This window comes from Schistocerca piceifrons, chromosome 10, assembly GCF_021461385.2.
Source record: "Schistocerca piceifrons isolate TAMUIC-IGC-003096 chromosome 10, iqSchPice1.1, whole genome shotgun sequence".
Taxonomy (NCBI): domain Eukaryota; kingdom Metazoa; phylum Arthropoda; class Insecta; order Orthoptera; family Acrididae; genus Schistocerca; species Schistocerca piceifrons.
In genome coordinates, this window is record NC_060147.1 from 10,149,074 (window position 1) to 10,163,799 (window position 14,726).

The window sequence follows — 14,726 nt, forward strand, 5'->3', positions numbered from 1 at the left end:
TCACTGAACCTTAGCAGCTATGTTCAAAGTTTTCTTCATATTAGGTGCATTGTGCTGCCACCTACTGCCAGGTACTCCATATCAGGGACTTCAGTAGTCATTAGACATCGTGAGCGAGCAGAATGGGGCACACCGCGCAACCTACAGACCTCGAATGTGGTCAGGTGATTGGGTGTCACTTGTGTCATACGTCTGTACGCGAGAGTTGCATGCTCCTTAACATCCCATGGTCCACTGTTTCAGATGTGATAGTGAAGTGGAAACCTCAAGGGACACGTACAGCACAAAAGCGTACCGGCCGTCCTCGTCTGTTGACTCACAGATACTGCCGACTGGTGAGGAGGGTCGTAATGTGTAATAGGCAGACATCTATCCAGACCATCACACAGGAATTCCAAACTGCGTCAGGATCCACTGCAAGTACTTTGACAGTTAGGCAGGAGGTGAGAAACCTTGGATTTCATGGTCGAGCGGCTGCTCATAAGCCACACATCACGCGGGTAAATGCTAAACGACGCCTCGCTTGCTGTAAGGAGCGTAAACATTGGACGATTGAACAGTGGGAAAACCTTATGTAGAGTGACGAATCACGGTACACAATGTGGTGATCCAATGTCAGGGTGTGGGTATGGCGAATGCCTGGTGAACGTCATATGACAGCCTGTGCAGTGGGAAGAATAAAATTCGGAGGCTGTGGTGTTATGGTGTAGTCGTGTTTTTCATGGACCCCTTGTTGTTTTGCGTGGCACTATCGCAGCACAGGCCTACATTGATGTTTTAAGCACCTTCTTGCTTGCCACTGTTGAAGAGCAACTCGGCGATGGCGATTGCGTCTTTGAGCAAGATCGAGGGCCTGTGGTGGAGTCGCTACACAACAATAACATCCCTGTAATGGACTGGCCTGCACAGTCCTGACCTGAATCCTATAGAACACCTTTGGGAAGTTTTGGAAAGCCGACTTCGTGCCAGCCTCAACGACCTACATCGACACCTCTCCCCAGTGCAGCACTCCGTCAGGAATGGGCTACCATTCACCAAGGAACCTTCCAGCACCTGATTGAACCTGCGAGAGTGGAAGTTGACATCAAGGCTAAGGGTGGGCCGACATCATACTGAATTCCAGCATTACCGATGGCGGGACAAGCTCGTGTCGCCCTCTATGTTCAGCCTAGGTCTAGGCACATGCCAAAGACAAGGCAAGAGCACAGAAACTCTTGTGACCGGTAAGGTGGGCTAATGTTGTCATGTCGGCACCAAGCGTTCCGAGGGAGGTGGGGGACTGCTTAGCACACTGGGCTCGCAATCAGGAGGACGGCGGTTCAAACCCGCGTCCGGCCATCTCATTTAGGTTTACCGATGATATCCCTAAAATCGCTCCAGCCAAATTCTGGAGTGGTTCGTTTGAAAGGTCACTGCTGATTTCCTTCCCCATACTTCCCTAATCCGACCTTCTGCTCCGCCTCTAATGACATCGTCGTAGACGGGACGTAAAACATTAATCTCGCTGCTCCTCCTGATCGGAACCAAATGTGACCACAATTCTGTCCGACAGCACATGATGGGGACGTCGCCACAGCCCTATTACCCATAGCCGGCCGGTGTGACCGTGCGGTTCTAGGCCCTACAGTCTGGAACCGCGCGACCGCTACGGTCGCAGGTTCGAATCCTGCCTCGGGCACGGATGTGTGTGATGTCCTTAGATTAGTTAGGTTAGAGTAGTTCTAAGTTCTAGGGGACTGATGACCTCAGAAGTTACGTCCAATAGTGCTCAGAACCATTTGAATCATTTATTACTCATACTTCACCTTTGACGCCTCTGCGATGGTGGTCAGAACCGAGACACCCAGCGTTGAATGCAGACAACCTCGTAGCTGGGGCAACGACAGCTACCCTATCTGATCAAAAGAATCCGAACACCCCCAAAAACATACGTTTTTCATATTATCTGCATTGTGCCGTCACCTACTCCCAGGTACTCCATATCAATAATTAGACATCGTGAGAGAGCTGAATGGGGCGCTTCGCGGAACTCACGAACTTAGAACGTGGTCAGGTGATTGGGTGTTACTCGTGTCATACGTCTGTGCGCGAGATTACCACACTGCTAAACATCCCTAGATCCACTGTTTTTGATGCGATAGTGAAGTGAAGTTCTAAGCAAAGAAGGGAAAGCAGAAAGGTGGAAGGAGTATATAGAGGGTTTATACAAGGGCGATGTACTTGAGGACAATATTATGGAAATGGAAGAGGATGTAGATGAAGACGAAATGGGAGATAAGATACTGCGTGAAGAATTTGACAGAGCACTGAAAGACCTGAGTCAAAACAAGGCCTCGGGAACAGACAACATTCCATTAGTACTACTGATGGCCTTGGGAGAGCCAGTCATGACAAAACTCTACCATCTGGTGAGCAAGATGTATGAGACAGGCGAAATACCCTCAGACTTCAAGAAGAATATAATAATTCCAATCCCAAATAAAGCAGGTGTTGACAGATGTGAAAATTACCGAACTATCATTTAATAAGTCACAGCTGCAAAATACTAACGCGAATTCTTTACAGACGAATGGAAAAACTGGTAGAAGCGGACCTCGAGGAAGATCAGTTTGGATTCCGTAGAAATGTTGGAACACGTGAGGCAATACTAACCTTACGACTTATCTTAGAAGAAAGATTAAGAAAAGGCAAACCAACGTTTCTAGCATTTGTAGACTTAGAGAAAGCTTTTGACAATGTTAACTGGAATACTCTCTTTCAGATTCTGAAGGTGGCAGGGGTAAAATACAGGGAGCGAAAGGCTATTTACAATTTGTACAGAAACCAGATGGCAGTTATAAGAGTCGAGGGGCATGAAAGGGAAGCAGTGGTTGGGAAAGGAGTGAGGCAGGGTTGTAGCCTGTCCCCGATGTTATTCAATCTGTATATTGAGCAAGCAGTAAAGGAAACAAAAGAAGAATTCGGAGTAGGTATTAAAATTGATGGAGAAGAAGTAAAAACTTTGAGGTTCGCCGATGACATTGTAATTCTGTCAGAGACCGCAAAGGACTTGGAAGAGCAGTTGAATGGAATGGGCAGTGTCTTGAAAGGAGGATATAAGATGAACATCAACAAAAGCAAAACAAGGATAATGGAATGTAGTCAAATTAAATCGGGTGATGCTGAGGGAATTAGATTAGGAAAAGAGACACTTAAAGTAGTAAAGGAATTTTGCTATTTAGGGAGTAAAATAACTGATGATGGTCGAAGTAGAGAGGATATAAAATGTAGACTGGCAATGGCAAGGAAATCGTTTCTGAAGAAGAGAAATTTGTTAACATCGAGTATAGATTTAAGTGTCAGGAAATCGTTTCTGAAAATATTTGTATGGAGTGTAGCCATGTATGGAAGTGAAACATGGACGATAACTAGTTTGGACAAGAAGAGAATAAAAGCTTTCGAAATGTGGTGCTACAGAAGAATGCTGAAGATAAGGTGGGTAGATCACGTAACTAATGAGGAGGTATTGAATAGGATTGGGGAGAAGAGAAGTTTGTGGCACAACTTGACTAGAAGAAGGGATCGGTTGGTAGGACATGTTTTGAGGCATCAAGGGATCACAAATTTAGCATTGGAGGGCAGCGTGGAGGGTAAAAATCGTAGAGGGAGACCAAGAGATGAATACACTAAGCAGATTCAGAAGGATGTAGGTTGCAGTAGGTACTGGGAGATGAAGAAGCTTGCACAGGATAGAGTAGCATGGAGAGCTGCATCAAACCAGTCTCAGGACTGAACACCACAACAACAACAACAACAGTGAAGTGGAAACGTGTAGGGACACGTACAGCACATAAGCATACAGGCCGACCTCGTGTGTTAACTGACGGAGACCGCTGACAGTTGAAGAGCGTCGTAATGCGTAATAGGCAGACATCTATCCAGACCATCACATAGGAATTCAGTGCATAGGATCCAGTGCATATACTATGGCAGTTAGGCGGGAGGTGAGAAAACGTGGATTTCATGGTCGCCGGCCGGAGTGGCCGAGCGGTTCTAGGTGCTACAGTCTGCAACCGCGCGACCGCTACGGTCACAGGTTCGAATCCTGCCTCGGGCATGGATGTGTGTGATGTCGTTAGGTTAGTTAGGTTTAAGTAGTTCTAAGTTCTAGGGGACTGATGACCTCTGCAGTTAAGTCCCATAGTGCTCAGTGCCATTTCATGGTCGAGCAGCTGCTCATAAGCCACACATCACGCCGGTAAATGCCAAACGACGCCTCGCTTGACGTAAGGAGCGTAAACATTGGATGACTGAACAGTGGAGAAACGTTGTGAAGAATCACGGTACACAATGTGGCGATCCTATGGCAGGGAGTGGGTATGGCGGATGCCCGGTGAACGTCACCTGCCAGCGTGTGTAGTGCCAACAGTAAAATTCGGAGGCGGTGGTGTTATGGTGTGGTCGTGTTTTTCGTGGAGCGGGCTTGTACCCCTTCTTGTTTTGCGCGGTACTATCACAGCAAAGGGCTACATTGATGTTTTAAGCACCTTCTTGCTCCCGACTGTTGAAGAACAATTCGGGGATGGCGTCTCCATCTTTCAACACGATCGAGCACCTGTGGCGGAGTGGTTACACGACAATAACATCCCTGTAAGCGACTGGCCTGCACAGAGTCCTGACCTTTACTAAGGTGCCGTGACCAGGGCACAATTCCGAAGTTTGCCAGATTAGTACATTTTATAAAATCGGCGTCCATGAATAAGATTTTAACAAAAGCTGGTTCTGGTATGTTAAGGAGAGGATCCTCTTTACTCGGCAAAAATCAGACCTGGCTTTTGAAGAACATTATCGCCTGCACCTGAAGATGTCTGTAGTGATACCCTACGGTTCTTGGAATTGGATTGATGGTACAACTTGGGCCAAATCAGACTGGTTCAAATGGCTCTGAGCACTATGCGACTTAACTTCTGAGGTCATCAGTCGCCTAGAACTAAGAACTAATTAAACCAAACCAACCTAAGGACATCACACACATCCATGGCCGAGGCAGGATTCGAACCTGCGACCGTAGCGGTCGCTCGGTTCCAGACTGTAGCGCCTAGAACCGCACGGCCACTCCGGCCGGCCAATCAGACTGGATTCGTGAGGTAGCCACATCCAAACAGACTGCAAAATTTAGTCGACTGAAGACGACATCGCAGCGAGAAACTGTTATTCGACGCCCCGTCATTAATATGACAGGTAGAGATCTGGACGATGCTACGATGATGGTTTTGAGTAAGGGAATGAATTTTGCATCCACGCCACAGGTTCTGCCATTACCTTCGTTTATCAGTGCCACGGAAGAAGCGGTTCGACGACTTCCCTCGGACTCAGCAGAGGAAATAAGACGTGAAACATGCCGTGCAATTACGAAGGCTCGCCCACAAAGGAGCAATTTATCTGTGGCAGAGAGGGCTGCAGTACGTAAGCTTCGCCAGGATTCTCACACGGTGGTACTCCCAGCGGATAAAGGTAATGCTACTGCCTTACTGTCTCGGGACGAATACCATGATAAAATGTACAATTTATTGAGTGACAGCATGCACCGGAAGATCAGCAGCGATCCCACTAATCAAGTGACGAAGAATGCTTCGCTTCTGAATGATTCTCCCTTTCCACCAGAAGTTGTTCGGAGATTGAAGCCAAGTGGTTCGGTGCCTCCTAGATTTTATGGACTACCAAAGGTCGACAAGAAAGATGTTCCTCTCCGCCCGATAGTGAGTAACTTAGGCTCTCCGACCTATGACGTTGCCAAACACCTGGCATCGTTGTTGAGGCCTCTTGTGGGAAAATGTGTTCACCGTATAAAGAAATCTGCTGATTTCGTTAGTAAACTGAAATAATTGAAAATGAACCCTTCTGATATATTAGTTAGTTTCGATATGGTGTCTTTATCCACAAAGGTTCGCCTTCCAGAATCCCTACAACTTACTGAAAGAAGTTTTGATAAAGAGATTTCAGCTGCATTCATACATGTTTTGATGTCTACATAGTTCTTATTTAACAACGAATTTTTTGAACAGACGGACGGAGTCGCCATGGGTAGTCGCTTATCACCTCTGGTGGCCAATTATTTATGGAAGACTTCGAGGAGAAGGCGCTTGAATCTGCTGACGTGAAACCCACACGGTATTCTGGAGGTATGTTGATGACATCTTTGTAGTTTGGCCCCATGGTCAAGATAACTTGCAAGACTTCTTAAGACATCTGAACTCCCTCCACGGTCAAATAAAGTTCACAATGGAAATTGAAAAGGAGGAATGCCTTCCATTCTTGGATTCTGGTTCTGCGCGGAGAGGATGGCACTTTGGGACATGAAATGTATCAGAAGCCGACACACGGATTTGTATTTACGTGCAAATAGCCGCCACATCCTGCCCAGACGATGAGTGTTGTCCGAACTTTGACCCACAAAGCGCATATTATCTCTGACGAATGCAGTCTGCAAGATGAACTTCCCCACTTACAGAGAGTGAAGACAATGGGTGCTCCCCACAGCAAATACAGAAGGCAGTGGAAATGAAACAGAAAGAGGCCACAAAGAAAGGAGAATAAGACGAAGAAACCTTTAAATCGATGGCCTTCCTGCCATATGTGGGTAACCTCTCATCAAAAATAGGACGGATCCTCAGAAGACACAGAGTAAAAGTGATTTTTCGTCCTCCACCCAAGACAGCTGCACTCTTGGGCTCCGTCAAAGATTTGCTGCTCCGAAAATCTGGAGTTTACAAAATTCCATGTGATTGTGGCCTTTCTTACATTCGACAAACAACTCGTACTGTCCAAGAAAGATGTACAGAACACCGGAGGTACACACGACTTTTACAACCTAACAAGTCGGCAGTGGCAGAGCACTGTATTGACACTCGTCACAGTATGTTGTGTGACAACGTCGAAATTTTGGCAGCTACTTCATCTTTTTGGGACTCGATAGTCAAGGAGGCAATTGAAATTCGCTTGACTTCGAATGTAATTGATAGAGACAGTGGTTTCAACCTTGATAAATCATGGAATTCAGCACTTGCTGTAATAAACTCACAAAGACCCCGTCGTAGTGTAGCTCACAATGACATATCGAGATGCCAACACAGATCGACTGCAGAGTCATAGATGTAACACGCGGATTGTGCACCTCTCTGCTACCGACCAACATCTCTGGCCCATTTGCATCTGTGGCCGCATACGCAGTTGCGCGGTACACGAGCGTAAAGGGGCGAAGCAAGCACTGGAGCGGCCAAGACCCAGGCGATCATTGTAGGCAAAACCACCCCTTCCTTACGTCTCCTCGACTTCTATAATACCATTTATGGCCGTCCTATCACCCTCACCCCCACCCTCATTGCCTTGGCGTCATCCTTGGCCGTCGCCTCTCCTGGACCCCCCATCTCCGGACACCCCCAGCCAAGGCACACTCCCGACTCCACCTCCTCAAGCTCCTCTCTGGCCACACATAAAGTCCGGACCCCTCCACCATCCTCCACACCTATAAATCCCTCATCTGCCCTATCCTTTGTTATGCCCATCCGGCTTGGATCTCCACCGCCCCTACCTTTTATAAATCCCTCCAAATCCTTGAACGCCATGCTCTCCACCTCGCCTATCGCATCCGTCTCCCCTCCCCCACGCGGGTCCTGTATGACATCATTCCGTTCCTGCACCTCCTCCTTTTCCTCGAACGGATATGGATCCTATACACCTTCTGTAAACTTGATCCCACTCACCCGCTTGTCTCTCCCATCCTCTCCCACCCCCGTCCGCTGCTGTGCCTGCATTCCTATGTCCCTCCTGCTCTCCATCTCACCACTCTCCATACCCTCGCCCACCAACTCCCCCTCCCTGATGATGCGCTCATCCCCTCCATCTACCCCTCCTACCAACTTTGATCCTCCCCTACCACACCCTGTGTTTTTTCTCAAGGGCATCCTCTCTCCCTTCTCTCCCTCCTCTCCTCCTCCCTCCCTCTCCCGCTGGGATTCCCCTACCCCCCTACCTTCTTTCCTCCCCCTCCCATCTCCACTGCACTGGCCTCTCCCTCCTCCCCCACGTCTTCCCCTTTGGCAGGTCCCCGGACTCGTAGACGTACAGTGAACTGTCGCGCGCCGGAGATCATTGCCATCGGTTCTTTGTGTGTGCCGTCGTGTTAGTTGTTTAGTGTTTCACCAGCCACGCTCCATCATTCACATGTCTCATTTCAGTTGGCAGTGTTCGTGTACAAGTGCTGAACGTTTTTTATTTTACTACACCGGTGAACGGCTCCCTGTTTTTTACTCATGTGTCTACTGTTTTTTGTCCATCATTGTTTTGTTTTTCTATGTCTTCCTGGTTTGTCTATGTATTATCTGTGGCCGAAGAGCGGCATAATATTGCCGCTGCCGGCCTACCTTTGTATAAGGTGTAGAAATAACAATGAAGAAAAAAACTGGAGCGGCAGTCTTGCGGCTCACTCTGAATATGGCCAAAATATTAGAAGAAGAAGGAGAATTCTTGCGGCTGCACACCCGAAACTTAATGGAACAATTTAGTATATTGTGAGCAACTGTTCAGAGGGGCAGTGTTAATCAATATTGCCACTGCTGTAGCATTACGAGACGTCAGTTGTAAGAGGCGGCCTGGCCGGTGTGCCCGCAGGTTTCGAGGGCGAGGAGATGTGGAACCCGAACACGAACGTGTCGGAGGACTGCCTGTACCTGAACATCTGGGTGCCGCAGCGGCTACGGCTGCGCCACGCCGCGCCCCCGGCCCCCGGCGCCGCCCCCGGCGTGCCCATGCTGGTGTGGATCTACGGCGGCGGCTACATGAGCGGCACCTCCACGCTGGAGGTGTACAGCGCGGACCTGGTGGCCGCCACCAGCGACGTCATCGTCGCCTCCATGCAGTACCGCGTCGGCGCCTTCGGCTTCCTCTACCTGCCCGACATCGGCGACGGCGAGGAGGCGCCCGGCAACGTCGGCCTCTGGGACCAGGTGCGCCAAGCGTCTGAGCGCCGCGAATGGTCGCGATTCTGTCTAGTACTAACAAAATCAAACTTTCTGGCAGATTAAAACTGTGTGCCGGACCGATACTCGAACTCTGGACCTTTGCCTTTCGCGGGCAAGTGCTCTACCTATTTCCTTTTTTTTTTTTTTTTTTTTTTTTTTTTTTTTTTTTTTTTTTTTTTTTTTTTTTTTTTTGCAGTTAAAATTTTTTGATGTTAGGTTCCCCAGTTATGCAAAACACCGTTTTTTCCACGTTCCCAAACATGCTTCAGCCCCTTTGTACCATCATCAGTGGGTTTATATTTTATTCAGTCTGTAATGTGAACATTTTCACCAAATGATTGCAAAATTACGGAAATATTTACTTGAAACAATAATTTGTTTCTCTTAGTTAATACTTTTACATTCGGTTTGCATGGTTTTGCAGGACCACTTGCGTATTATTTGTTACAAGTGGCTTGTCATCTGCAACGAAGCCATGTTGATGAGAAATTTTCCCGGCGGAGGTTCGAGTCCTCCCTCGGGCATGGGTGTGTGTGTGTTTCTCCTTAGGATAATTCAGGTTAAGTAGTGTGTAAGCTTAGGGACTGATGACCTTAGTAGTTAAGTCCCATAAGATTTCACACACATTTGAACATTTTTTGAGAAAATTTGTTGGGAGTTAACCTGTCATTTTTTGCTTTAAACGTAAATTAGTTAGTCGCGATATGTCGCCCATGTATTAGTTTTTAATTACGTTTTTGTTTAGCAAACCGTTTTTGTCAGCGTCCTGATTAGGTGTTGTGAAGCACACGTAAATATAACCCATATTTTCAGAAATTTTCTCGATGTCTTTGTCCCATCAGTTTGGTGGTCTTCCTCTAGGCCTCCGGTGCTCTCTCGGACTCCACTCCAGTACTAGCTTCGTCCATCTGTTGTCTTTTCATCTTGCGACGTGGCCAGCCCACTGCCATTTAAAGGAACCTACTGTCTCTAAGATGTCGTTAACCTTCGTCACAGACCGGATGTCATCTGCCCTTTTCCTGTCCTTTCTTGTGTAGCCCAGCATTGATCTCTCCATGGCTCTCTGTGCTCTCCTAAGTTTCCCTTTTGTAAATGAGTTCAGTGCCCATGTCTCGCAGCCATACGTCATCACAGCGAGAATGCATTGATCAAATACCGCTATTCAGATTTACTGGCATTTTTGATCTGAATACTGTGGAATTCTTCCCAAATGCTTGCCAGCCAAGCTTGATGCGTCGATAGATTTCTGGCCTTATGTCTCCCTTCATATTTATAATCTGGCCAAGGTAGACATATTCACTGACCTCTTCTAATAGACTGTCCTTGACTTTCACATCTCCAGCTGGGACCCATTTGTTGGACGTTACTTTTGTTTTGGAAAGGTTCATGTTCAAGCCAACCGGCTGACATTCCGATGCAAGATCTGTAACTAAGTTTTGAAGCTCTGTGTAGTCTTTGGGCAGTAAGGCAATATGATCAGCAAATCTCAAGCTGGTAAGCCTTCTTCCATTAATTCTAATTCCCTTACCTTCCCAGCTCAGCTCTGACTTAGCCATTTCCAGTACAGCAGAGAACAGTTTTGGGGAGATGGGGTCGCCTTGCTTGACAACCCTCATGATGCGGAATTCTTTAGTTGATTCGCCGATGTTAACATAAGCTGAAGAATTCTCGTAGATTTCCCTGAGCACTTCAATGTATGCTGCTCCCACTCCTTGCTCACTCAAAGCTTGGAGGACAGCTACGTGGCTAACGGAGTCAAATGCCTTTTCAAAGTCAACAAAGGCAATGCAGACAGGGAGTTGGTATTCATTCGCTCTGCTTATCACTTCACTCACGGTCAGAATGTGGTCAATAGTGCTAAAATTGCTTCGGAATCCTGCTTGTTCTGTAGGTTGGGCTGAGTCTAGGGTGGAACTAATTCGGTTTAACAAAATCTTTGTGAAACTTTTGTGCAAAATTGAGAGCAAACTGATAGGACGGTAGTTTTTAATATTGTGAATACTTCCTTTCTTGTGTATCAAAATAATCTTAGCCTTGTTCCACGATAGTGGGATTGAAGCATAGTGCAGGAAGGAAGTAAATACTTTTGCCAAGTGATTTATTGTTACCTCTCCTGCCAGTTTGAGGATGTCAACGCTGAGCTCATCACCACCCGGCACTGTTCCCTTCTTCATGCTATCTAGGGCACACTTGACTTGCGACGGGAGTGTATATACACTACACTCTGCAAAGACTCGCCATTTTACACACTAAAGGAAGACCACGTAAAAGGCAACGCAAATGGCTAAGAAGCTTAGAGAACACACACACACACAAAGATAAAATGTAAACAAAACCTAAATTTGGCGCCAAACTCACTGGTGAACAAATGAACACTGACTGGGCTGGGACACACAATAACGACGCTTACAGCGTGGTCAGGTGAAGTCGTAGGTGCTTTTTACGACCAAATTTCGGAAAATATGTGTTATATTTACGTGTGCTTCGCAACACCTCATCAGGATGCCGACAAAAAAGAGCTTGCCACACAAAAACGTAAGTAAAAAGTAAGACATGGACGAAATATCGCGACAAACTAATTTACGTTTAAAGCATAATATGATAGGTTAACTCCCAACAAAACTTCTCATCAACGTAATATGGTTGCAGATGACCTCTAACAAATAATACGCAAGTGGTCCTGCAAAACCATGCAAACCGAATGGAAAAGTTTTAACTAAAAGATACAAATTGTTGTTTGAAGTAAATACTTCCGTAATTTTGTAATCATTTGGTAAAAATGTTCACATTACACGTTAAATAAAACTCAGACCCACTTATGATGGCACAGAAGTGCTGAAGCATGTTTGGGAACTTTTAAAAAACGGTGCTTTGCATAACTGGCGGACTTTACGTTCTCTGGCTTGTTAATCTTGTAAATGACGTGGAAATTGGTGCTTGTCACGAAGTGTGTATACTAGCTTCTAATTAACATCGCTAACGAAGACAAACCATGTTTTTAAAAACAATTTGTGCGCTAGGAGTGAAGCTATGCAACAAAATGGCTGTACGCATTGAAGATTTTACTCCAGAACTAACTCCAGATATCTCGCCACATTCAGTATATTCTTGTTTGTGACAGGTACAAACGACCACCAGAATGCTATGAACTTCTGCTAAACTTAACTATTTTATGATGAGTCCCTAGGAGACTTCAAACTGCTAATGGCAAAAATTAAATATTCCACCATTACGAAAGCGCGTAATTACAAGTTACTTAAGACACGAAACAAAAGGAGAGCTAATGTGAATCGGAAAAGTCATGCATAGTCAGACACACCACAGAGTTCACGTTAGTACTGCATGACATCGATAATATAGAGGATGTATGAGACAGATTTTATTCCAGTTCACATATTTTGACATGTCCTAAAACACTCCATCTGCTAAGCTTTTCGTTGAGATATAAAGTGTCGAAACAAATGGCTTTTTTTTCTTCTTTTTTTAAATGTAATTTTTGTAGCAGAGTGTATAGTCAGATTATGTATCAATCTGTGTTGTTAAATGCTTTAATTGGCTTCTCAGTTTTTTACACGCCATGTGGTCATTGTCAAAATAAATAAAGTAGTTTCCACACTCAAAATGCCTGTCAAGATTTAATCAATAGATATGTACATGTGGCAAACATATTTGTAATTACTGTTCGTCAGAAAATTTTGTTTTCTGTATTATCCCTCGAGAATGTAGATTGAGAAGTATAGGAAGGCATGCCGAAAAGTAATACCTCCTAATTTATTATGTGTAAATTCTTAAAGCTTTTCCAATGATACAAACGTTATTGACATTCCACATCTTTATCGTTTATGTCTACATACAGGGTGATTCAAAAAGAATACCACAACTTTAGGAATTTAAAACTCTGCAACGACAAAAGGCAGAGCTAAGCACTATCTGTCGGCGAATTAAGGGAGCTATAAAGTTTCATTTAGTTGTACATTTGTTCGCTTGAGGCGCTGTTGACTAGGCGTCAGCGTCAGTTGATGCTACGATGGCGACCACTCAACAGAAGGCTTTTTGTGTTATTGAGTACGGCAGAAGTGAATCGACGACAGTTGTTCAGCGTGCATTTCGAACGAAGTATGGTGTTAAACCTCCTGATAGGTGGTGTATTAAACGTTGGTATAAACAGTTTACAGAGAATGGGTGTTTGTGCAAAGGGAAAAGTTCTGGACGGCCGAGAACGAGTGATGAAAATGTAGTACGCATCCAGTAAGCATTTGTTCGCAGCCCAGTAAAATCGACTCGCAGAGTTAGCAGAGAGCTGCAAATTCCACAATCAACTGTATGGAGAGTCCTACGAAATAGGTTAGTTATGAAACCTTATCGTCTGAAATTGGTTCAAGCACTGTCTGCAGCTGATAAGATTAAAACAATCGATTTCTGTGATTTTATCCTTGCTCAAATGGAAACAGATGAATCTTTCGTTTCAAAGATTGTGTTTAGTGATGAAGCAACTTTCCACACTAACGGGAAAGTCAACCGTCACAATGTCTGTATATGGGGCACTGAGAATCCGCGGGAAACAACTCAGTATGAACGTGACTCGCCTAAGGTGAACGTTTTCTGTGCCATTTCAGCCAATAAAGTTTTTGGTCCCTTTTTCTTCGAAGGTGCTACTGTAACTGGACTACAGTATCTGGAGATGTTAGAGAATTGGCTGTTCCCTCAGCTCGAACAAGAAGCACAACAATTCATATTTCAGCAGGGTGGAGCGACACCACATTGGCACCTATCTGTCCGTAACTACCTCAACGTCAACTACCCGAGGCGATGGATCGGCCGCCAGGCAGCCCGTGACAGAGCACTTCATCACTGGCTTCCAAGGAGCCCTGATCTTACCCCCTGCGATTTTTTTCTTATGGGGGTATGTTAAGGATATGGTGTTTCGGCCACCTCTCCCAGCCACCATTGATGATTTGAAACGAGAAATAACAGCAGCTATCCAAACTGTTACGCCTGATATGCTACAGAGAGTGTGGAACGAGTTGGAGTATCGGGTTGATATTGCTCGAGTGTCTGGAGGGGGCCATATTGAACATCTCTGAACTTGTTTTTGAGTGAAAAAAAACCTTTTTAAATACTCTTTGTAATGATGTATAACAGAAGGTTATATTATGTTTCTTTCATTAAATACAGATTTTTAAAGTTGTGGTATTCTTTTTGAATCACCCTGTATAATGGGCGGGGGCACTATGAATGTAGTGCGGGACAATACGTTGAGAATGTGGGTTTCGAGGGAGGCGTGCCAGAGATAAATCCCTGCGGTCACGCTCTCTCCTGTGTCCTCGGTGGCTCAGATGGATAGAGCGTCTGCCATGTAAGCAGGAGATCCCGGGTTCGAGTCCCGGTCGGGGCGCACATTTTCACCTATCCCCGATGACGTATGTCAACGCCTGTAAGCACATAAGAGTGTTCATTTCATTGTAACTTCAATGAACTCATTGCTCGTTGTGGCGAGTGACGAAGCGGTGCAGACAGAGGTGAGGTTATCACTCCGTCAACAAAGTCAGGGAGGGTACCACATTGGAAGAAATGTGTTCGTCGCCAGGGAGATTATGTTGAGAAACAAATACAGGGTGATTCAAAAAGAATACCACAACTTCAAAAATGTGTATTTAATGAAAGAAACATAATATAACCTTCTGTTATACATCATTACAAAGAGTATTTAAAAAGGTTTTTTTTCAC

At 45.5% G+C, this 14,726-nt stretch overlaps 1 protein-coding gene and 1 non-coding gene across 2 annotated transcripts in view; both read left to right on the forward strand.

Annotated features, from left to right (window-relative positions):
* Window positions 1-14,726, forward strand: part of LOC124719030 (acetylcholinesterase-like) — an 866,528-nt gene that overhangs the window by 224,180 nt on the left and 627,622 nt on the right. Inside the window, exon 4 of the mRNA XM_047244699.1 lies at window positions 8,650-8,984. Coding sequence (XP_047100655.1) covers window positions 8,650-8,984 — 335 coding nt within the window. The remainder of the gene's footprint in view (window positions 1-8,649; window positions 8,985-14,726) is intronic.
* Window positions 14,321-14,394, forward strand: Trnat-ugu. Its single transcript has one exon. It is a non-coding gene; the product is annotated as a tRNA-Thr (tRNA).